Source organism: Triturus cristatus, chromosome 12 (genome assembly GCF_964204655.1).
Source record: "Triturus cristatus chromosome 12, aTriCri1.1, whole genome shotgun sequence".
NCBI classification, from domain to species: domain Eukaryota; kingdom Metazoa; phylum Chordata; class Amphibia; order Caudata; family Salamandridae; genus Triturus; species Triturus cristatus.
Window position 1 is genome coordinate 65,719,067 of NC_140595.1, and position 25,138 is coordinate 65,744,204.

Below are 25,138 nucleotides of genomic sequence, written 5' to 3' on the forward strand. Positions count from 1 at the left end.
TATTTTGAAGAGCAGTTGCCTGGTATTGGCAGGAAGGCACTGGATAGGCTGATAAAGAAGCCGCATGCAGTAACTACTGTTCTCCACTTCCTCGCTTATTTGGTTTCCTCTTCAGAGGGGTGGGATGGAAGGCATGGTAGGATTACTCCTGCCTTTTGAGTTTAGATTTAATCTGCAGCATGGTACTGTCTCTGTGACTGAAGTGTAGATCAAATTTTTAAAGTGCTACAGCGCACACCTATTGATTTTCTCATTAGTGCATACTTCAAACTGACAACTTTTGAGCGTGCAGCATGGGCTGCGTGATCCACCCTAGTTCAGGCTTTGATTAAACACCTTCGAAAATAGGAGCGTAGTATCGTTCCTTAAGCCGACGCACAGCATTTCTTTCGCTTGATACTTTTTTCAAAATTCAACCAAATTGATCCATGTACTCCAGGACATTGAAATAGCTTCATTTATTTGCGTTGGTAAATCACACGTAAGATGTAATATATTCAACTGCTTCTCATGCCTCCGATATGCTCATCCAAGCCTTTTTCTGGGCACGCTAGAACACATAAAACATCCTCAGAAGTGACTCATGTTCTACCCAATGCTTTTCGAACTCTGATAAGTTCTTCTTCAGGGGTTTCACTATAAATGAAATAACAGGTATCGGTAAATTGTCACTCCAGACCACTAAAACGTACATTGTGCATTTGTTCACTTTAAATATACATGAAATGTGAAATCCTCTGATACAAATGTAGAGCTTTAGTCATGTTTGCAAAAGAAAAGAATTTGATTTACATGAAATCACTTTTCAATGAAAGCTAATTCACTCATCCTGAAACACAGACTTTGGTGCATTCTAGCTTTATTGCAAGTTTGGGGTCTGCGGGTTTGGCGGTGATGGAGAACTGAGTTTATTACTTTCAAGAGGTAAGGCACTTTTTAAACCTGACTAAAGCATCTCCTACCCATAAGAGGTTTGACAAAGTAAGCAACACTCTTGCTCTGAGATGCTGACTGGGAGAGCAGGAGACTGTACCCCAAAAGGTACACGACCGAAATCTACTCCATGTTTGCTGCTCTGAAAAACTGAATGCTGGATGCCTCACAGCTGGTGAATATTATAGTAACTTCTGTTGCCTTTCTCTTCAGTGGTGCTCTGACTTAACCTGAGCATGTTGCTTGTATCGACATGTGAAAGCCGCTGGCTTTGGCTGCCGACAATACCTGCTCGTTGCTGAAACTGCCTAAGGAGGTTCACTACTGAATCTGTCATATCGTAGCACAAGTTTATCTTCCCAGAGTTACTCATTCAGCTACTCTCTATGGTCTTTAGAATGCTTCCAGTTAAAGGGAGTTGACATCCATTCAAATTCATCTTATAGCATTTGCATGGGAAGGAGGAATTCTTATAAGAATCTTCTACAATATTTGTATGGACATTCCCCATGGGACTAAAGTCTCAAATAATTGGACTCTGCAAGCTTTAGAGGCTTCCCACTAAATATGTAAATAATTATAGTTACATTTTATATTTTGCAGCTCTCCAAACATCTTGCATAGAGCTTTCCCTCCAGGACCAACGTTGGACAACACCGCTCCACCTGACCTAGGATCCCCATTTTCATCTACTGGAGATCATATAAGAATTTCTTTGAACAGTTGCTGTTAGAAAGACTAGCCAGCAGCAACTGTTCTTTAAGTTGAAACCTATCTTTTCAAATTTTCTTTTTTTTTTTTTAGGGTTTCATAGTAATTATGACATCATCTGGGATCGTTGCCGGTTTCCATGCCTAGGCAAATATGAAGCACCTATTTAACAGCATCGGTTACAAGGAAATTGCCTCTTCCTTGTTCATTTATGTCTAAATCTACATCTGAAAACATCGTATTTTTCTATTCTATAAGTATTGCCCGCCAGGGCACCTGGCAGCGCTGACCGAGAGAAGGAATTTGTTGTAATAACTGCTTTCACAGCTGGGATGGAAACCTCTGCTTCAGGCATCCAGTAAGGGAAAATAAAAACCATCCTGAAGTTCTACTGGAATTTATAGGACATGAATTAATTTGAATTCCTCACTAAATTACAAGTGCTTTATACCAGGGTATATGATACTAATCTGTACTGCAAAAGACTGCAAATTCCCTGGTTTTTTTTTAGCCAAGGGGGGGGGATTCAATACAGAGGCCAGATGCTAATATTTGTTTTTTTCTGCATATCTTCAACGCACCTGTCTAAAGGGGCGAATTCGATATGCGTGTGGGAAATAGGCCATTAAATAATTGTAGACATTTTTTGAGTTTTTTTTAATTGTGGAAGGTCTTTGGAAATCATTCTAAGAGTCGCATTGTTCAATTTATTGTTGGAACCCTAAGTCAAAGATGAATATATGTATTACAGACACCATATGATTAATACTATCCAATGATTGACTACATTATATCGTTAAACTCTCGAGATACTATACCTTCTTTTAGACTTTTTTTACTTATGAGAATTGATCTGTATTTCTATATACTTTTGTGCCTGTTAAAATGATCAGTCTACTTTTAGTAAAAGGCATTTTAATACTATACAGATTACAATGGAAATGTATGCATGAAGGGACACACCTGCATATTATGTGTAGCATCACTTTCTAGTCTACGAACACAAAGTTTCTTGGAAATGGATTAATTGGAAAGAAAACACAATTGCATATACCAAAAAAGTAAATGCTGGTCCTACTGGCTGAAGAGTCAAATATTTAGACTTTTTCTTAATCTGTAGTGTGATCTGCAACATCGTCGGCAGCAGGGCATTCAACGTGTTCACAGCGTGTATCCCGAAGACTCCGCAACCTGATATTGTGTATCTGAATTCAAGGGTGTGGAGTTTGAGATGCATTGAAGATCTTTGTGTTCACACTGTTGCTGATGGCCATACTTGTGATGGTACGGAACCACTGCTCTGTGCGATTACGGATACTTTTCACCAAGCTATTCTATGATTCTTTACAATTTCAATTGTGGCCCTAATTTTAGGTCGAGGGACTGAAAAAGTATAATTTTATTTATTTTACTTAAGCAATTTGTAGAGCGCACAAATACCCTTGGGTGTCTCGGCGCTGAGGACTGTGTAGAGGATCGAGCCAAAGTTGGGGTGCTATTGATTAAAAAGCCAGGTTTTTATCATTTTCCTCAAGGCATGTAGGTTTGGGCAAGATTTAATAGGCCGAGAGTTTAAGATGGTACACACAACTACTTGATTTTGCACTGATTAGGGAATTTAACCTCCGTTTACCTTCAAGGATGATGTTCGGATTACTTTAAGTAGATTCAAGATAGTCAATCACAGACGTCAGCAGGAAGGATTCTGCCTGTAACACCTCCCTTTTTTTTTGCTTTGGTTGCGACTCAAAAGAAAATAATTTGCGAGCATCCACCATCTAATCAAACTCCAGCAGGAGTTCATATGATCAGTTGGATCCTTATTCTCGTTGTCTGTATTAGCAAATATTGTGCAAAGATTGTAGCGGCTCCGCCAAAGGTTTCCTAGAGATGTTAAATAGAACTGATAAAAGATTGAACCTTGGGCCAACTCTGTCTTGACACTTTAGAGCCTCATTGAAAAGTGAGGTGGGCTGTTTGCTAATTATCTATCGGCACTGAAAAGGAGCCATCCATTGTTTTGCCCTAAGGCCTGAATTCTGTATATTAAGAGGTGCTTTAGCAGGGATGGATGGTAAACTGTGTTAAATTGTACTGGCAGACGAAGCTGAATCGGCTCCTTTATCATGGAATCACTCACAGATTCTGGTACGTCTTAACCTATCTGAAATCACTCCAGAATGTGGCCATTCCCGTCAAAGCCCGGTAAGAGGGTTGTTGACGAGTATTCAAGGGCTTGATGGGAAAAGTGGGGGGATTCGGGCCAATAAAGTCCCAACTCCTCATGGTGTAAAGCAGTGTTTTCATCACAGGTCTGTCCACAGCTGATTCCTGTACCTTGGGCAAGATTCCAGACGAAGAGTAACAGTACGTAAATTTGCACAAATCAGTGGTGACTACAGGACCCAATTCTTTCACACGATTGTGGGTAACTGGGTAGTGGGACACAGTCAATAGTCACAGGTGACTATAAATAATTCATTCGCACCATTCATCACTGGACAGACTAATTTGGAATCTTTTTTTCCTTTTGACTTTTTTATTTTTCCACATACTGTGTAGGCTGTGTATCGTAAGCTCTCGCACATGGATATACCCAACTGTGATATAGTAACTTGCATATAATTCAGATTAGGCTAATTTACATAGTCATGAATTGTCTTGAAATTCTGACCTAGTTCTGCCTTTTTTCAAATTCCCTCTGGTCGCTCCTGCACCAGGCGAGCAAGGTTCCTTCCAATTGGAGATTGAATGGTTTCATAGTAGGCTAAACTATGCACCATATTCTATGATTTTTATGGTTCTGTTTAAATTGGATGTAATATTTGTCAAATTTTTCACTGAACTTTTTCTCAACCCCCAGTCCAATAAAGAGTTGGTGATGAACAACGGGGACATCACTTCACAGAAGAATGGAGTGTTACTGAGGGAATGAGAACAGATGCAGTCATGCATGCGAATGCTTACTGGTTCTAGTGATGGTTTGTTTCATACAGTGGAGATAACCATAGAAGTTTACTTGCGCTTCAAAACCGAATTACATGTCAGATGATGTTTTTAGGGGGACACGTTTAATCCGCCAAAGTAGCAAACATGGCGTCATGAAGTGAGTCACCCTGAGCGGCACACGGCATTCATTTACTTAGGTCTTCAAAATTCTTCTGTTCAAGAAGGGACCTACAGGAATTTTAAATGGGCCAGTTCTAAAGAGTAGCCACTTGTCCGAGTATGGGTAGGAGTACATGCACGTTTGTTGGAAAATGCCAAACTCACATCTTTCTACAGAACTTCATTTGGGGAGTCCTGCTCTCCTTTGAACCCTGTTTGTTTATAAAAAATCACCAGGTAACAGATTTTCCCATACAGTAATCTATTCCAGTCTAAATGAATAAAAACTTTAAACTGGCCACGAATCACATGTAAAAGGACCCATGACACTACGTGAACAAGTTAAGATTTGCACAAAGCGAGGAGATTTCTGGAGGCCAATAAATGTCATCATTTCATATGTGAGATCTTTAGCAAGTCCTGTTTTTGTCTTTTTTTAAACTCCGTTGTGCTAAGCATTCTAGGACTTGTAAGATTACACTTACAATGGAAACATTAAGCTGCTATTCCATAATGTAAAGTGTAATTGACACTAGTCGAGTAGCAGAAGGTTATGGCACCGGCCCAACTGGCTAATATACAACTAGTAATATTACGCTCTCAAGTTTCCCAGGTCAGTGTGTGAGAGCCTTGTTCAGTCCTGTCCTGTTTTTTTTTTCCCATTCTGGGACTTTACGGTTTATCCCATTTCAACACCGGGTCCACTAGTCCAGAATGCACAGAAAAACCTGGACTAGACCAGCTACTCACACTCGAACCAGGGTATCTCTTGGGAGATGGCTAGCACAAATTGATTTGGTGTTATTTTAGGACAATCATGTTACGTAGATCTTTGTATCCCACCTTTCACAAACGCCAGAGAAGTAAAAAAAACAAAAAGTGACCAGATCAAAATTACTGTAGCAGAAGTGACATCATGAACACTTTGAGTCTAAATTACTTCATATGTTTAAAACTCCTTGTGAAGTTCATTGCTCCCAATAAGTCCCCTAGTTTTAAGTTAGAAAAATCGTTGGAACCTAAATGTTGGATGGAAAACAACTCCTTATGGGTCCTGCTTGCTTTCTGTTACTGCCACTGCCCCTTTGAGACCAGGGGCACAGAACCCTCAAGCTCCCTAGGTCCATGCGTTAATATCTCATCCCGGCTATATTTTCTCTTAGCATTCTGGGACTTGGAGTCCTAGTTTTATAATCTCACTGGAATGCACATGAAACAACCTGCTCCTGACTAGACCTAGAGAACAGACCTAGAGAACTGAGAGTGCAGAGGGACCAGAAACCGTGCCAATAAAATCAAAGGCTGTGTAGTTTCCGACCAATATTGTACTGTAGTCTAGGGGTGGGCGGAATTTGCAAAATTCACTTTCGCAAATTATCGCGAAAATGTTAAAAATCTCCGCAAACACGCGGAAATATCGCGAAGATGCGGAAGTTTTTTTCCCGCCCCTTCGCGGTATTTTCTGCGTGGTCGCGGCTCGCCAACTTACCCATGCGGTAGCTCGCGGGCGCGGCCATCTTGTTTTCACTTGTCTCGCGGTGCATGATCGCGAGAAGAAAGACGTGATCGCGCGACGCATGACGTTACTGCGGGCGCGAACTGTCGCGAGACAGCGCAAATGGCTACCAACAATCCAACATCTCGTGGAGAACGCGACAGGATCGGGAAAACTTGTCGGCGAACGCGGGGATTCAGGTAAGGCGATCGCGCGCACGCGAGAATGTATTATTTTACAGCGCGAGCAAGAAACAAATTATCGCTAAGCTGCGGAATGCGGAAATTTTGACATTTTCGCGCTTTCTGTGTAACGCGAAAATGTCAAATTATCGCAATTTCCGCGAACGGAACGGATTTTTAGTCCAGGCCTACTATAGTCCATCTTTTCTGCTTGTCACTGCTCAAAGCAAGATTGGCTTTTGCCTCGTTCTCTCTCGTACTGCTCTGTGAACCACGGTGGGTTGGAGTTCGCTCTTTATGAGACACCCAATAAATACATAGCAAGGAAATTGTGGCAGATATCTCATTTGCAACTTCGGGTTGGCGTCCAGGGTTCGTTCCATAGCTGCCTGATGCTGTGGGCTTCCATTGTTAATCCTAAATTTGCATTTTTACCAAACTTCACTTGGCATTTAGGAATGTGAGCCATGGTTCACTATGTGAAATGCGAAACTACAATCCCAGAATGCAATGTGGTCTTGGCTAAAAACCAGGATTTCTTCGAAGGCGCCACATCTGCCATGTCAGGATAGCACGTGGCAGCCGTTCGGCTCACGTGCGCCAAGGAAGACAGATTTAGGGGGAAATATGTCAGTTCTGCCCTAACAGATTCCGAGCGGAATGTGGCTGAACTGGAATGTTTCAGTGAGGGCCAGATATAAGTGGCTGCATTTTAAATTCCTGTCCTGACCACATGAGCGGTTGCTATATATGTTTTATCAGCCTGCCTGCCGCGTAGCAGATGTCAAATTTATGAATGCTTTATTTTTCCATCTGATATACGATTCCTGCTAACAGACAACGTGGTCACGTGTCACCCCTGCGCACTTAGGATACAGGCGTGAGCTTGTACATAAATCTCCGTTGGTATGTCCTGGGGGCGGAGGAAGGGGGTCTGTGACGTGAGGAGGTCCTATTTAAAGAGCCCTCTGTAATGCTTCATGCATTCAAAGGCCTAAGCTTACTTAGGACGCACGCACGTTTGGCAGCCAATCGGGTTGCGAGGAATGATAACGTCCGAAAACAAAAGGTTTCATTGGCGGACATGTTTCTATACTGATTTACCACAGTCGGGTCACCTGTCTTGGAAAATGTTAAAGCACCTTCAATGAACATAACCTCCGTGTACAGAGTATGAGCAGCAGCATAGTGTCCAAAGCAGGCCTGTAGCTGTTACAGCGAATGCAGCTGGAAAGCTCTGCATTAAAATGTACTTTTTGGCCCCCCTTTTTTTTTTTGGGGGGGGGGGATAAAGCGATGGTTTCTGACGAATTTTCAATTCATAATCCCATGATAGTCTAGCCGACAGTTCTGAAACAGAATTCATCCTCTTTATTCTTTAACGAATTACATATTCATCGCCTTTCTCTTTAAAAAAAAAATGTATTGATTGATTTCAGGAACAAGATAACATTGCAGTTCAGTTACTTGTCTTCCTGCTCTTAAAAAATGTGTGCGCACCCATTCACAAATGGGGGGGCCCTTCCCGTTTGCCAATGGTTTACCACCCTCTTGAACTCGGTGGTAAACTGCGAGTCTTTTGTGACCGCAAATGCGGTCGCAAAACATTCTTACATAGGGTTCAGAGTAAGTATTAGGAAGGGACACTTGAAACACTCCTTCCTAATAGCGAGTCTCTAACCCTATTTTGCAAGTCGCTATTACATTAGCGACTCGCAAAATAGGATTGGTACAGTGTGCTACTGTTTTTTGCGGTTGCAAAAGGGCCAAATACCCCTCTGCGACCACAAAAAACGGTCGTATAATCTGGCCCTTAGTCTATGTATCACCTGTGGAGTGACGTAATCCCTATGTTTTCATTTATAATGTCTACATTTCTGGCATGCATTACATTTCCTGCAGTTACCTAATATATATGTCCTGTCCCCTTCCCTTAACTCCATGCCGATATCACCTTCCCAGTCTGTCTTAAATGTAGTTATACGGACAGCTGTGCGTGGGATCAGCGATGAGTAAATGTTGTATATGATTACTTCTCACAACATGGCTAGCCTTCATCTTTATGCCTTTCTCTAGGTTTCCTCTCTCCCACCCTTCCAGAATACCTGCGTGTATTCATGATTCTATGTTGGTGTTCTAGGCGAGTCAGTTGGTAGTTTGGTCAGCAGGCGTTGTCTGTTTTAGCTGTGCTCTGCAATAAACTGCATCAACTCACCTACTGAAGTGTCCGGAGCTTCTTTCAACAATTTGGCGACAAGGATGGGAACTTATTGCCTTTCTTTAGCTTTAAACCAATTACTTTTCCCTCACACAGGTAGCAGTATTGTACCCTGCTTCCCACCCTCTGGTCCTCCTCTGAGTGAGGGTTTGCATGCCATGGCACAGAGCCAGCCAGTCAGCGTGGCCCTGGCTGCACTACCTGGCTCTGTGCCCAGAGGTCCGCTTACTGCCTGTGTGTGGAAGGCAGCCAGGCCACCTGCTCATGGTGCAGGAATCGACATAAGTGTTCTTAGTCGAAAGGTCCCCTCCGGGTGAGGTGGCACGAAGTGATGGTAGCCCCCCCACCACGTATCTGTGGGTTATAACAGGGCAGAGGTCCTAAAATAAATTAATGGTGGGGATTAATTTGCATACATGACATGTTGGGAAGTTACATTACACCACCATAATAGCCCAAATGTAAAAGGCATTGACCTACCTCACAGCAAAGCTGAGATTGTGTGCATAATAATAAATATATCAAGGCAATACCCTCCCAGACTTAGAGTGCCGATTACATTATTTAAAAAAGGAAGCGGAGAACTCTGGGTAGTTCCTAGGTTTATGTGGAGAGCAGCTCCTTTATATGGAGCACCCTACAACACCACCGACACTCTGAGTCTGCTCACCTCAAATGTCTGTTTCGCTAGCAAAGATTTTAAGCATTGGATTAGCACCATGCCATCTCCGCCGAGCTAGAGAGTGACCTATTAGCTTTGCCAGTGCTTATTTGTAAGGCATTAACCACTTGATGTTTCTTTCCTACAATTGCAGCAGGGAACAGGTAATAAAGTGCATGTAAGGAACCCAAAGAAACCTCCTCTTGGTCCAGCCATACAGATTAAGAGGAAGGAAGCTGCAGTGGGATGAACACACCCTAAGGCTGCATTAGAAGTTTGTGATGCAATACACTGAAAAGAAAATGGGAGCCATTACAGTGGTGAACCAGGGGGTGACAGCACAAACCCATCTAAAGCCTACCTTGGCCTCGGGCTAAGTGGACGGAGCCCCCACTCTAACAATAGTTGGGAGACTCAATAACCTAGTCCTCCACTGTCTTGTGCCCTAGGCTTTACTAATTGGTCTACAACTGGTTAGTTTGCTGGAAGCTGCCTATTCTGTCATGAGACATTTTCTTAAGACCTCAATTGCATGGGCAAAGCCACGTTTGCGATTACCTCCTGTCATACTGACCGGTGTGAGCACCACTCAGAGTGGTTCATATCAGCCAAACCAGTAGATTTCCACCAGTGCTGTTTGAGCTTGGAGTATTCCATCTGTCAATCAGACTAGATCAGGCCTGAAGTTACAAGTTTCCTTGATCAAAATTAGATGACTGCAAAATAATCCCATCCCCACTAAACTCTCTTTAAGTTGTGGTAAGTGCAGCGACTTGTCGGTGTTCCTGAGATACTTTTCCTTACGTTCTGCTCTTATTTTCTTGTCCTGGCAGGAGGATCACGTCCACGGATCACTTGATTCAGATTAGCAGATGCTGAAGCCATTAGATCTGTGATATTGCGTTACACGGAGCGACCGGCCCGGCATTCCTGTGTGAAGGCCACAAGTGCCCAGACTGGCCGAGGATGGCTACGGGGTGGCTGCGCACTCCACTCGCGAAATGAGGCACCACGAGTCGGGCAAGAAATATGTTGGGACGAAAAAGTCAGGCTTGGTACAAGACTGCTTGCCTTGAGCCTGCGGTCCTTCACCATGGAAACTGTGCGGGGTCTTCTTCTGGCAGGAGTCTTTGCCCTGGCTGCAGCGGGCAGGTTCCGGAACCGCTCTAGTCCGCCGCACAAGTCGCAAGGTAAGGAATGCCCCTGTGCTGCCTTTTTTCCCCCCAATCTATTGGGGTAAGAATTGTGTGCATGTGACAGTATTCATGAAAACTTCTTGTGAAGACCATTATGGTGGAAAGTGCAAGTGGTAGTGCATTTTACTGAAATAAGAGTGCTGGGAAGCTAAGATTTTCAGAAGTTTATAACTCAGCAAAAGCTGTAGGGCAAGAGTACAGGGCAGTCATGTTCACTTTGTGGTACTTGCTTCTGTTTTGCTTACCATTGCCTTGTTATTATTTCGTTTTTTGGTTTATCTTTGTTTACCACAGTATTTGCAAACACTTAGTGCTGCAACTATGAGGTGCTACTGTTTAACGTAAGAAGACTACATTCTCCGATCTTGGAAAAGTGAAAGGCAAACTTTACCAGGCTGGAACCCTACCTAGACTTTGCGGTCCCAACAGATGTCAGCAGTGGGTGTTTATCTCACCGAGTCACTTTCTCGGTTGTTTCAAAGTGCAATGAAAAAACTGATCGCATAGAATGATGGTGATAGCATAAAGGGAAAGGAGAGGCAAGGCTGGATTAGTTTTATTGGTTGTGGGTCTTAATCCATTATAAATCCAGCCAAGTCTGGGTGTGTGTGGAATTGTGAATTTTTTTCGCGAACTATTTAATGAAATTCTACTGAGAGAAAAATGTTGTTTACTGGTGTCACACATGAACATTTTTAATGTGAAATTACATAATCGTACATCGTGCAAAATTCGCGTAGTGCAAACTTTAAGATTTGCATGGTTTTTGTCTGGGGGTAAGGTGGAAACATATCTTTGTAAATCAGTTCACCGAAGCACACTGATGCATGTCCAGTACTGTGCGCACCAAAAACCTTACACCCTCATTGAATGATGAACTGTACTTCATTGGTCATACACTTTTCAGCATTACTCTTTTCCCTAAGTAATTTGGGGAATGAAGGAATCCATCGTATTTGACCTCCTTACAATGAATATACAAGTTGCAAAGCAATGCAAGCCAAAACATCTGAATGAATTTTATGAGCAGGTCTTGAAAGATATCCACACCAAAGTTTAATCCTTTGAAGATATAACTTTCTTAGAATAACTTTGTGAAAATTAAAGTGCATACATCCCATGACCTAATCATTTTGAAAGCTGCTCTAAGCTATTATTAAGTAGGAGGGGAGCAGGCATCTTTCATTATTGTGTTACTTTATAGTTTCAAACATTTGCATATTTACCATTTCAAAAATTGTGAGAATCTTCAGTAACACCTATTAAAAAGCAAATTTTGCTAGGTCAATGGTTTAGGGGCAGTTGGCAGCCTGTGCAATCTCTTACCTGAACCTTCTAGTCCACCTTCCACCAATCATCAGCCTTCCCAACATTCTTAAAACCACTCTGGCGGCAATACTGTTTTTATTTCCCTATTCCTATAACTTCCCCAAGTGTTAAAAATGCAAATCAATGTCCTATAGGACACTTAAATATATAGAAAGTGACCAGATGATTTAATTTCATAGGTTTATCCCATTTCCAGTCCAGTGCCGTTTTTCCAACAAATACGTGAATTTTGGGACTTCTTGTCTTGGTTTCCGTCAATTGGTCTAACAACTGATACAATAATTTGTAGAAGGAAATATCTGGACTTGAAAAGTAGTGTCTTGGTAACATAAATCATTGTGTTAATCTTTTATTAAAAATGTAAAGAACTTGCAATTATGAAAGAGTCTGTGAAGTTCCAAAAGCCTACACTTTGTACCATCTCAATTGTTATAGAATAACCAGAAAAGACAATGTTATCCCAGTATGGTATGTCTCAGGAAGTCATGGTCATGAGACAGTCACAACGTGCAGGATTTCACATTCCCACTTTGCACATGCGTTTTGCCATGGTTTTGAATTTTTCCATCTAGTTGTAGGGATTTTTGATGATGTGGTACTGTTCAGAAAGGCGTGCTATTCATTTTCGGGTTTCGTTTGAATTGTGCCATGACTGCAGGAAAAGATCAAAAATGTTGTTTTTTTGTTGCAATTTAGCGTATCTTTTTAAATCTCGTATATCAAATTGGACGATGCCTACTTTGATACGGGTTCCAAACTAGTGGGAACGACAGATGACCTGGTAGCAAAAAACAGGAGGCAGCATGCAAGCTTCAGCTGGGAAACATGAGTTGAGAGCGGGGCCATTGCCATAGCACCTCTTTCAGTCCCGCTGTTTGGGCCTATTGAGAGCACAGAAAATCAAGGCAAGGATCCGCTTGCGCTACGGAAGCACAGCTTCCCTAGACGTTTAGGAACTCTTACTCCACCCCATTGTCATTTCCAACTCATTAGCCTCTGTCTGATTCGCAGCGGAGTAAGCGGACCACTCCATGACTCTCCGCTCTACAGGAAGATCTCATCAGATGAATTCCCTGGGGTGCATCAAGGGTTGAAAGACATGACTTGACAGTCTCTGAACAACTCTGCCTTTCCTCTCTGGCTCCGTCACTGTGGCCAAACAGGACTGATCCAGGGGTTCTCTGCCAGTTTCTGTAGCAAATAATAATTGTATTACTTGTACAACTCCAATTGATATTTAACTTCGGAAAGGCTTATCTCACCAGTGCAGCTGAAGCCAGGACCCTGAGATTAGCTGATTGAGCAGTGTAGCTACTGGTTATATGAATTTTTGACCATCCTATTGGGCACGGAGTTGTGTAAGGTGGGACTAGCACCTTAGGTAATAGCATTGTCTCTGCTGCAAGCGGAGGCGCTCATGGATATGCTGACTGTGAACAAGGGTATGAGGTGATGACTCGGAGTAGCTGGAGCCACGCCTTTCCATAACTATTTAAGCAACAGGAGGAGATTCTGGGATACATAGTGCTTGTTCACGTTAGTTGCTCTAAATGTACGAGATGGAAGCAAGGCAATCACCCGCAAGGAGGCCCTCTGATTTCAACCTATTTGAAGATCTGTGGGGCGGTGACATCCTAGCAATAGCAAAGGTGAATATGGTGTTCAGCACTTGTCGGGCACCTGTGCTCTCTCTGGGGTGGAAGAGTCGTCCCAAGCATCTCTTTTGCAGCTTTTTACAGGAGTCAAGGCCTAAGTCAAGTGATGGTGTGAGGCTTGAGACTATGTAATATATAACCCAATTACCTCAATTAAAATAACAATAGAATGGCCGGAGCTGTTATATTGCGTAGAAAAGATCAAGTGTTAAATAACACATTATACATATATCCGGTCGAAGGCGTTAGCCGAAACGCGTCGGCTATGTCTGTTTGTTAAAATTACATACGTAACTTTAAAAAACCAAAAGAAGAACTGTGTTTTAATCTTATCCTGGAGTGCTGCTGTGAGTACTATCTGGAACGTGTGATGGGAAAAGTGCAATATATGTATGTGTGTGTGTATGTATGTATATGTATATGTATATATATATATATATATAATATATACACACGTGTGTGTGTGTATATTGTAGTACAAATAACAAACATAGGCTTTAAGTAGCACAGATGGGAAAAAAGGAAGAAGAAAATCACACAAGAAGCTGAAGATGAACCATTGTACATACACACAATCAATACTGCACGTGATCATGGATTCAATATTCACACTATGTTGTTGATTATTTTTAAGGACCCCTAGGATTGCAATCCTCCCACCACAAACAGTACTTCCTAATGTGCTTCATGCAATCACTAGTTGTAAGTAATGCAGCATGTAGCGAATGGAAACCAGAACCAGGAAAGGCCGCAACACGTGTCTCACTGTTCCCAGTTAAAAGTAGTTTGGCTGAGAAAGTTTGCTTTTGGGGTTGTCTGTACTTTGATGCTTGGATATCTTGTCACCTAAAAGAACTAGCACATTGAATCAGCTGCTAAATATGCTGGAGGGGGTGGTGGCGGGCAGGGGGGTTGAGGTTGTGTGGGCAGTACATCTTGGGGCTGAATGGTGCAAAGATGGATGTGACTGTGTGGGGGAGGGTTGCCCATGCCATAAAGAACATACATAAGGATGTCACATGACCTCTTTGAACCTTTGGGTCCAGATAAAACACAGGCTGGCTGAGTGAAGGACTTCTGCATGGCAGGTCAGAATTATGGCTCCGGGGCAGGCAAGTTTCATGCATCCCCTATAAGTATATCAGACCTATAATTTTTAAAGTAAAAGCAAAAGGTATTAACTAAACTTTGACCTAAAAATGCAGGGGTGCAGCAACTACACACCTCTGTGGGGGTGTCTTGGTCTTCCTAACTGAAATGTTGGCGGGGCTCCCTCCAAGTTTTACACAGAGGGGCATAATTTGTTTTACCCTGACACAGGCGGGTTCTAGGTATTGGCTAGGTCATACGTCCTCTTCTGTACCCCCTGCAAGAGACACTAGATCACTTCTACAAGTTTTGAAGGCTGCCCCTGTGCCTGAGCACGTGGCTTTTTTTTGGGGGGGGGGGGCGAGGGGGGGATTCACCTAGAAAGTCAAACTTCGTTGCATTTAGTCCTTGTGCCTAAAACTTCATCCTGTGGTGGGTTATAACAGGGCTGCTTAACAGTACCTGCTCCCTCTGAATCCCACTGAACAGTGCAGGGCTTGTCCTTGCACTCCAGGGGGCGGGGCCTGGGGTGGGGCCTGGCGGTGCGGCCTGTTGTTTGTGCCCCCGGCCCCCTGTGGCTCGGCAGTCAAGTTCTTGTTTTTGAAGCCACGGACTGTTCGGAGCTGGAAATTCATTCTGGCATGTGGGCTGCTGCCATGTGGAAGGAAATAGTTCAGAAAGCACACCCACCGCCATGTCCAGATGCTCGCCGCATCAGGACCAGATCAAAGCCTCTGCGGGAACCGCCTGCGTGTCGGTCAGGCGGCCGTGGCCGGGCCTTCAGCGGGGCTCGGGGGCTTGAAAGGAGGGCTGTCCGCTCACGGGATGCCCAGGGGTGTCCTGCTGGCGCCGGCACTGCCTGGACGTGTGCTGTTTGCTTTCAAAGAAATCCTTCGTTCTTGGTTTTATCCAACTGTACGTGTGATCCGCGTTAACAAAAGAAATGAATACAAATAAGTGGAGTTGGCCAAAGTTTTCCACTGTGGTCGAATACCAGGGCCGCCCGGTCTTGGTTTTGCCTCATCTCTCCATCTTCCGCCACGTTACACTTCCTGTCTCTTTAACTCCCTCTTGTATCCAGTGCTTGATTTGAGCCGGTGGAGCCTGCCAGTACTTATTTTTAGAGACTGGTGCTTATTTTTCCTCAAGTGATTTTGATCCAGAGCAAGAGAGAGAAAAACACAAACACAGATGAAAAAGACGAAAAAAACAGTGACCAAGAGAGACAGCAGGACTGGAAACAAGTGGGATGAAGGGGCAGGGGGGGCCTGGCTGGGGATGAAAGGGTCAAGAGTGAAACCAAGACTGCACAGTGAGGGCGCCTGCCTCGGGCTTGTGAGCAAAACTTTTGGCCCCGGCACGTATTCTTTTACAAATATATGAATTGGTGCTTCATCTCGCCTTTCTGCCTTTGTTGCTGTTTTCCTATTTTTCTCTTCCTCTTTTTTTAAATCTTTGCCATCCAAGTAAGCCCTGGTCCCGAAAAGTGGGTGCCAGTGCCTCCGTCTACACGCACAAACTAGGCACTGCTTGTGACGCACCTATCTGCACGCACCACTCACGCGGCCATCGCGTCTGCATCACTTCATGCTTCAGCGCAGTAGTGGCGTTCACATTAGCCGCCGCAATCCCTATGGTGCGTGGGGCCCCAAGCTCCAGGGGGCCCCCTCTGGCTCTGTGCACGGGTTGAAAGCCCTTGGCCCGAGAGCTCCTGACTGGGTCCGAGCGTAGGGTTCTCCATGTACTTTGCAGGGGGTCCCCCTTAAGTTTCGATACACTCCTGCAGTGCAGCTTGTGTGTGCCGCTATACAGTGGGATCGCACCTTACACACGACACCCAGTGCTTCAACAATAGGACTCAATATAACCCATGTGCACAACCCATGTGCAACCAAAGGGGAAGTAGTGTCTTACATGGCCATCCACAAAGCTCTTCAGAGCCTTGACAGTAATACAAAGCGCTGTATCAATTCCGCAGTGCAATTTGGGTGACCAACTAACCCATTGTTATGAGGGACACTTCTTCAGTACTGAGCTTCTCAACTCCAAATTACTGATTTCATATGTGTTACTGGACGCAAAGGAAGACTACAGCACCCAGAATGCATCAGCCTGTCACACAAAAGTGCATGGCAGGAAACAGTGTCCATAATGACCTAGAGGGAAGAGGTCCCACCAGGCGCAATATAATACAATGTTATTCAGTGTAATGTACATGTGTCCTTACTGTTATCAGTAGTAAATTAACAATTCCAGACTCTAGTTTTTCCTGGAACCACTAAACATAGGGATATTGGGGGTGACTTAACCTACTGAATTGGAACAGTTTGGCCTGGATGTCCGGCTGTGTAGTGGCCACCCTCTGCAGTTTGTTTGCTACGCAGGCTTGCCTAGAAAGGTATAGCACTATGGTGCAATGTTCTGCACATGATGGGTGGTATGCTTAAACAAATTTAATCTGAATTTTCTTAAGGTGAACTTTTGGTTTGGGGGGGGGTGGGGGTGAGGGGCGGTAGTTAGTGCTTTTGACTTGTCAGCACTTTGCCTAATATAGGAGCATGGTTTCCTGCATGGTTCACGTGATGAACAAACCAACACTGGCTAATCCAATCAAATGTAAGCGTTTTCACTTGAACTATTGTTTGCTTCAAATAACTTCCACCACTAAGCATATAATAAACTCTTCCTCAAACAATTGCCCTATAAAAACCAGTTTGGCACAGAACAGAGTAACTTATTGGACTCGTCAATTGAAGCCACAGCATGAAAATGCCTCCTGCTTGTGTGATTTTACATTTTTTTTATTGAGGAACATGGCAGCTTACCAGTTGTCGGGTTTCACTTTTACTATTTCCAAGATGAAAATATTATTTGACAGTCCTCCGAGTGGAAAATAAACAGAATTAAGAGTTCGCAGAAACGAGGGCGGGAAAGTGTTCTCATTGTAATGGGTTGCAAATGTCTTGTTATGAAATCCTCCAGTTTGGACTCGACTGAAAGTGCCCTTAGTTGTGCTATTTCTTTGCAAGAGGTCTGGAGGTCCGACCTTTAATGCAACACTCCCCAACTCTCCCTGCGTAGGGCTTGGGAAGGGCCTGGAACAGCGTGGGGCGTCCAGTTGAATATTGCATGGCTAGGACAAAGCCAAGAGGAATGGCGGCTCCACACAGACCAGCAAGGAAGAACCTCAAACAAGGATAGTTAGTTCTAAATATTTTCTTATTTCATAGTCTGTTGATGGTGGAAGAGGCTCTTCTGTGAAAGCAAGCGATGTACCTAGAAGCCCTTCGTCACTAGGCTGGTAATGCGTGTACTGGGCCACTATAGAAGTGCAAAACGCCTGTGTCCAGCGTGGGCCGGCACCGTGAGCTCCTGGTTATAAGAACTACCACGCCACACACTGTTGTAGTGTGCAAACTCCAGCGGTTCAGCTTGCACCCATCGTAGGTTCTTATTGTATGGTAATTGCGTTTATTTAGTGCTTCCTATCCCTGAAAAGGCATCGGCCGCACAGTAGTGGATGAGCAGCACGCTTGCACTTCGTGGTAGTGCTTGGTTGGAAGTCTGTTTAATCCACTGTGGCCAGTGTCTGAAGTTTGTTCATGTTGTGCTGGGCTAACCAGAAAGGTCCTCTTATCCGGATGGGTCACTGCCCCTCTGAGCTTCGGGGAGGTATCCGTCTCCGGCGTAGTCCCTTAATTGTCCTGCCTGGTTGTAGAGGTCTATAATATGTGCTTCTCTAACTTTCTAGAACCCCTACCCAAGTATTAGAACTACACAATTTCGGGACTCACCTAGCTATAATGGACATAAGGTGGGACTATTTTTTTTTTAATTGTTTTTTTTTTTTTTTTTACATTTATTATATAAAGTCTGATTACATATACCCGGACTTTTGCATCCCACCGAAAATTGGCTCGGTGGGATGCAAGGGGTCACGGCCAACAGTTTGGAAAACACTACTCTATAGTGTCCTCCCAGGAGCCACAGAGGAGGGTCGCATGCACTGGAGGGGTAGGTGTGTGACCCTCAGGCATGCCTGGTTGTCGGAGCCAGGGTACATCCTATGCAGAGCTGCCTCTGAGTGGCAGGTGAGCATCCCAGAGGCATGACCTGGACACTGGAAACCAGACATGCATGGGAGTCACACTCTTATGGAATGCTGTTGAGCGACAGAGGAAGACCTCAGTCTGCGCCCCAGTTTATCCAGGAGTGTAGAGGGGGCAATGGGGAGAGTCCAAAAGATCTACCCAGGAACGACAGTGGAGAAGCCTGCCCCATGACCCGGTTACATTATGCCAGGTATATGACCGATGGGGCCAGTGAAACAGAAAGCTGAGAAAGTAGGGGAGCAGCGGGCCCTGCTCGGAGGACCAGTGCCTTCAAACGAGAAGAAAGAGGGAGGAATGAAAAAAGTGGAAAAGAGCAGGGAGGGCAGGTCAAAAGTACAGTAAGAGGGGGCTGGCTCAGGAGGGAATCTCAGAATGAGATGAGTGAGGGTGTAAAGGAAGGGCAGAGGAGGAAGTGTAGGATAATATGCGACAAGAGAGAAGAGGCAAAGTAGACCAAGAGCACTCAGAGGCCACGGAAAAAGAGATGGCAGAGAAGGAAGGAGGTAAGGCGGGAAGAGCGTGGGGTCTGAGTGAAGAATGGAGAGAAGTAAGGCTAAAGTGGGAAAAGGCAGGGCCCAGAACAGATAGCTAAAAACAAGAGGAAAGTATGGAACTGGAAATGTAAAAAGAAAAGGTGGGGGGAAAGAGATGGAAGGGGTAGGCTAGGCACTCAAGCGAAACCAGAGTTCAACACAGATTGATAACTAACCATAGATTGGTCTTATTCAAACGGCACTTGGTGCTGCACAGTTACGCCAAAGTGAACCCCTGCACGAGCAGTTGGTGCAAGCATAGTCTTTGCAGTAAGGTATGGTTTATGGGTGCTTCCAGCACGTAGTCAGCCGAGCCGGCCTGGGAACCCAAAGCAGCCCTGACAATTGTCTCAGACTAGCCCCTAGTGAAGCACTTTCTGGCTGGAAATGCTTGCTTGCTGCTTTTGTTACAGGGGTCCTATATTGCAGCACTGCTGCAAAATTGCAAAACCAGCATCCACAGCTGCAGAACCGGCCTCCAGCCTCCTGGGGAAACACCCAATACCTACTATGGCCAGTCCAGCCCTGGCAGTCTGTCCCTCATGTTGTCTTCAAGGCACTTCCTGGTCTCTGGGCTCCTATCAGTTTGAGGCCTTGCTCCTGTGAAGTGAAATAAGGTAGAGTGAGCAGTAGGCATGCATATGTGGCTACTATCCTCTATAGAGATAAGCTATAGTCCTTTTCGTGGTAGTCATCCAAATGATACCAATTTCATATTTTTCGTACGTGCAGTAAGAGTTTGTTTGTTGATCAGCGTGACTGTATTATGCCCCAGGTATGAGCCAGGTATTTACTTCCTTCCTGAATTTCAGTTGATGAGACGTTTAATTTTTGCTGGAAGAGAGTTCTGTAATATTGTAAGTCGTATGTACAAGTAGGCTCCACTGACGTGCTTCTTGTATGAGGGGTAATCGGCCATCGTGCTAGTCTGAAACAGAGGGTTTGCAACTTAGCTTTGATGAAGAGTGGCCCTTTGCGTTGGACTGTAAACAATGCTCCCTTTCCTTTATTAAACCATACAGGGAACCTTGAAAATAGTGCCTTGCTATAGGGCGAGAGTGAAAAGATTGTAACGCCACCGTAATACTTACCAATGGAGGGAGTAGGAGCCATGCGGCTTCTCCTTTTGGTAATCTTTACAATTTTTGGAGGATAAAAAGCCGAGCCCGTTGATGAAGACCGCTTGTCTAGTCTTATAAGACATGATGAGCGTGGTAATGATGTGTAGGTTTTTGTGGCTAGCCTCTGTAGGGGAAGGTGTCTTACTGTGTTTGCACACAGTATAAATCTCCTGTTGTGACATGAATCACTAGCGGAATCTAGGATATAGCTCAGTTCAAAATTACTCAGCAATTTCTCACTTCATTTGATGTTGGTAGTGAGATGTCTCGTTCCTTTGGCCAGGTGGAAATAAGAGTTGGCTATTTATCAATTCTTTACAGGATACACAAGTTACAATCTGTTGTTGGATAGTTTAAGGTGATGGCTTATTATCAATTCATTGACAACACAGAGACCGTGGTATAGTCTTAATAGGTGTAATTCATTTGGGTTTTCCAGTGACCTGTGTGTCATCAGCATAGCTGTAGCATCTTACGTTGATGAGCTCGGTGAGGTCTTGTATGGAGTACGTTGGTTGCTCAGCAGGCGCAGTGAGCTGGTACTGTGCTACTCCAGGGTGTGTGGCAAAAGGAGGAAATGAGATGGTGATGTACCTGCGTTGAAGGCAGTGGGGGATCCATTTAAGGATCCTTCATGTGGCCCCAAGTTTCATGAGTATCGTCAAAAGATTTTGGCGGTGGTGTACGAAGACAGCAGATTGTCGTTGTAGTGGTGCAGCTACGCTATTTCTGTCTACTGTTGTGCTGGTGGGTGGAAATAGCCCAGTTCGGTGCATCTACATAGTCCGAATCCATTTTGGTCCTTCGAGCATACATGCCAACAGAGCCGATTCAGGAGGGAGACTCAAGACCTTTAAAGCCCAAAATGGCTTTATCCGAGCGGTCTCCTGCCTAAAATGACCTCTGTTTTAGTGTTCGTCCATGGGGAAAATACATTTCCATGACTTTCTTTTCACTGCCCCACTCTTTGCTGCTTCTAAATGTTGGCTTGAAGGTCAGAGAGAAGCTTGTCCCATCCTAGGAAGTCAAGCTTCTTTCCTCTGTCACAGTAGTTCTAGTGGGAAGCTCACAACGCATGCTAGTCCCAGAATGCACCTTGGTGCTGGCTAAAAAGCCTGAACTGGCTGAAGTGACTACGCTCACATGAAATGAGGCGATTTAGCAGATATGACCAGGATATAGTTTAAACCCATGCTTGGAATGCATAAAATAGCTAATTCTAAAAATAACAGCTACGAAAGAGAGGGTGGATAACCGAGTTCCTCAAGTTACAGTTCACGCTCAGTCTGAGCACACATTTCATAAACTCGTATTTTTAGATCCCGTCTCTGCTGGAGGAAGCACCAATTGTAGGGTGCCTAATTTAGAAATTCCAGCCTGTAGGAACGGCGCGGCAGGCCGGGGTCAGTGCCGGAAATGCTTGTAGGCCGAGGTCGGGTTTCCTGTTTCCGAGGAGGAGAACGAACCGGCGACGGCTCGGCTCCCGGCTGCTGAATGGCGGCCATTAACCACCTTTCCTAACAAGGGCGCGATTATGGCTGTGTGCTTGGGGTTCGCCCAGGGACCTGTGGGTGGTGCCAGGGCGTGTATTCGGAGGTTTCCTGGGGAAGGATAGCTGCCAAGTGGGCTCGGATCATTTGTGACGGCGTCAACCAGCCAGCAGCGCTTTGCATGCTGGGAATTTTAAGCCAATATTAATAATGAAAGCAAAAGTAAAAGTTTAGCTCAAGGTGATTACGATGGGCAGAAGTGAAATTTGTTTAGCAAAATTTCACAAAATGTACTTGCCAGTGTCATGCAAGATAATGGAAGGACAAATCTGAAAAGGACATTCTGCTGAAACCTGCCTGCCACATGTGAAACATTCACAACATTCCTTTAACATGGATTGCAGAAGATTTAGCCCATGTTTACAAAAACTGCACTTGGGACTAGATATGAGACCAGACCTGGGGCTGTAGGCAGCTTCAGAACGGGAGTCCTTGCCTTCGCTCTCCCTTCGCGGTTTCTGGCGCGCATGTATGTGCAAGTCTTGACCTAGCTCTGTATTAAAAACTGCCCAAGCTGCACATATAGTTTACATATATTACCATGGCGTTTCAATAACTATTGGTGTTTTAGGCAAATTGGGTCAATTTTGAACATTCAAGAAGCCCGTTCTCATAATGCATCAATGTCTTCAATGAAGCCAAACACCGGAACACTAGCTTCTCCAGAATGTGAGATGGTCTGTGAGTTTCCTCACCGAGCTTCTTGCGTAGGTACGGTAAGGTGTGATGATGGGCGGCGATGGAGCAGGTGACAGGTTGAGTTGCAGGAGAGGTGCACCCCAATGCTTCCTCCTGGATGGGGCGAGTGGGGGTCCAGCACCAGCAAAAGGAGAGGGCCAGTTTGTCATACCCTGAAGGCACGGGACACCGTATCCGACTCTCGTATGTCGGTGTTTCTCTTTTGCCAATCAAACTTTCCTTGGTGACTGGTCTGTAGCAGTGGGTCTGTAGTGACCCTAGCTATTATGGAAACTTTGTTGTATAATTATCAATATTCATATGTGTATGAGGCCTATTCCAAATTAGTCTTTTTGACAGCTAGCTTTACATGTGGCAGCACCTACTGGGGTAAAAGGGCTTCACCCCTAGCCTCCCCACCCCCGTCGTGTGTCTTTACCTAGACTTCCTGTGCAAACAGTATTCTTCAGCTGGTGTGTGCTGGACTGCCCTGGACATGGGGCTTCAGCAGAGATGATGTGACAATTTTCAGAGTAGAGGTGCCGACCAATGACATCCTCTCTCAAAAATCATTGGGGTTTTGAAAAATGCCCATGTTACTAACGAAGCTAGTGTAGCATATGATACAAAGAACAATCCAGCGGCGGACTCTATAAGCTGCACCTCAATCGTGCCACTGGTTAACAGATCCAAAGCTTGTAACATATATGGAAGTGCACCAGGAAAAGAGTCCAATTCCAAAACAGATCTCAAATTCTCTCTATTATTATTATTATTCTTCAGTCTAAACATTAAAAATCAGCGAACACGTTTCGTTCCATACACTCCTGGAACTTCTTCAGGGTTCCAAATTGTATATAAACAATTTTAAAACCTGACCGCACAGTACTCGGACTTGAATACTTATTATGGTATCCATTATGGGGCTTGATGATGCTTGTCAGAATTTGCAGTAGCCCATATATTATAGCTGGAACATCTGAATGTGGAGGACTTTTCATCCAACTACTATGGATGTAATACCAAGTCATTTGAATCATTAAAATACATTGTTATATACGATTTGGAGCCCTGAAGAAGCTCCAAGAGTGAATGGAACAAAACGCGTTGGCTGATTTTTTAATGTTTATTCTGAAGAATAATAATAAAGGAGATAATTTGAAATCTATTTTGGAATTGGACTCTTTTTCTAGTGTAGCATTTGAGTGTAAGCCTTCCAATGACGGTCTTGCAAACATGGGCTGGCAGTGAAGTTGGAGACATTTTTCAAAATATAAGGGTAGAAGGTGTTATGGTCATCTGGCAATTTGCAGTGAATACATTCTCCATTTAAATGGCTTTTGGGTGCTGGTAAATACCAAACGCTACTACGGGAGGGCCGCCTTGGAGTCTTACATACATCCATTGGTCATAATTTCCGATAGTGAACTTGTGAATTAACACAGTACCTTAAACTGTACAACACTGTCTGACATAGGCCTCTGAACCTCAGAAACCATTTATATGACTCTACCCTACACGAAACATCTCATTAGAAGCACAAATTAAATACAGCGTTAACCAGGCTATAGTAATCTGAACTATCGAGCCGCAAGTGAGGTAATTCCTGCTGAGCAGAATAATATGGCTAGATAGCATATCCTATAAAACAACTAAATGCAGAAAAAAGCCCTTGGCAGGGAGAGCTTTCAAATAGTCGTCTCCTAGGCTTCTCTCAAGCCTAGCATGGTAGCTGTGAATGCCGGAGTTGGTCTGTAGACAAGTGGCGGGCCCCTACCATTAATGGAGGAGCTTCATTTAATTTTGTATGGGACACCTACCCTTGAGCTTGTGGTATTATTTATTTATTTTTGAGAAATTGCAGTTTGTTGTGTGAACACATTTTGCCTAAGGAGCCATCCAGGTGGGAAATGAGAATCGGGAGTGGGTCCGAAAGCAGCAATTGAATGTGAAATACAAATCCACTGTGATGAGCCCAAAGGAAATCCATTAACCAAGAAATTATTCAACTCAGCAAGAGAAGACTTGTACCTACTTACGGTCTCAATTAGAAAACTCAAACCCGATTCACAATTTCTTAGGCATACTGCATTCATAATTACTTCTTTATTAACTTTATTAATGTATGTCCATTGGATTATCAGCATTATATTAATTTTTCCCTTCAGGTGTTTTTTCCACATGAAGTTTTTTCCCCCCTCCGATTCTATGAAATATAGGTAGATTGTGCACACTTTGAAACCCAGTCAATCACTTTTTAACTCTGTCTACATGACACATACAGCAGTATGCTTAAAATGTTGTAAAGCCCACCAAAACCTCTCCATTTCAAAGGGACATTTCGGAAGGAAAGGCTTTTCGATTAAACCTATTTTTCCATCAGAAGGTAAAATATAGGTTTTTAAGTTATCCATTATCTAATTAAAAAACTAACCACATTAGAAAATTATTTTCCATTATAAGCCTTTGCTTCGTCCCCCGGTCCCATCACACATCTTGGTCCCATCACACATCACTTACTCCTCGTTTAGTAAGCCCAAGTTTCGAAGTGCAATACGTGTGGAGAA

The 25,138-nt window shown here is 44.0% G+C and overlaps 1 protein-coding gene across 1 annotated transcript in view; it reads left to right on the forward strand.

Moving 5' to 3' along the window:
* Positions 1–25,138, forward strand: part of ADAMTS10 (ADAM metallopeptidase with thrombospondin type 1 motif 10) — a 200,978-nt gene that overhangs the window by 25,819 nt on the left and 150,021 nt on the right. The window contains exon 2 of the mRNA XM_085639546.1: positions 10,142–10,498. Within this exon, the coding sequence (XP_085495672.1) occupies positions 10,402–10,498 (97 nt within the window). The 5' untranslated portion in view covers positions 10,142–10,401. The remainder of the gene's footprint in view (positions 1–10,141; positions 10,499–25,138) is intronic.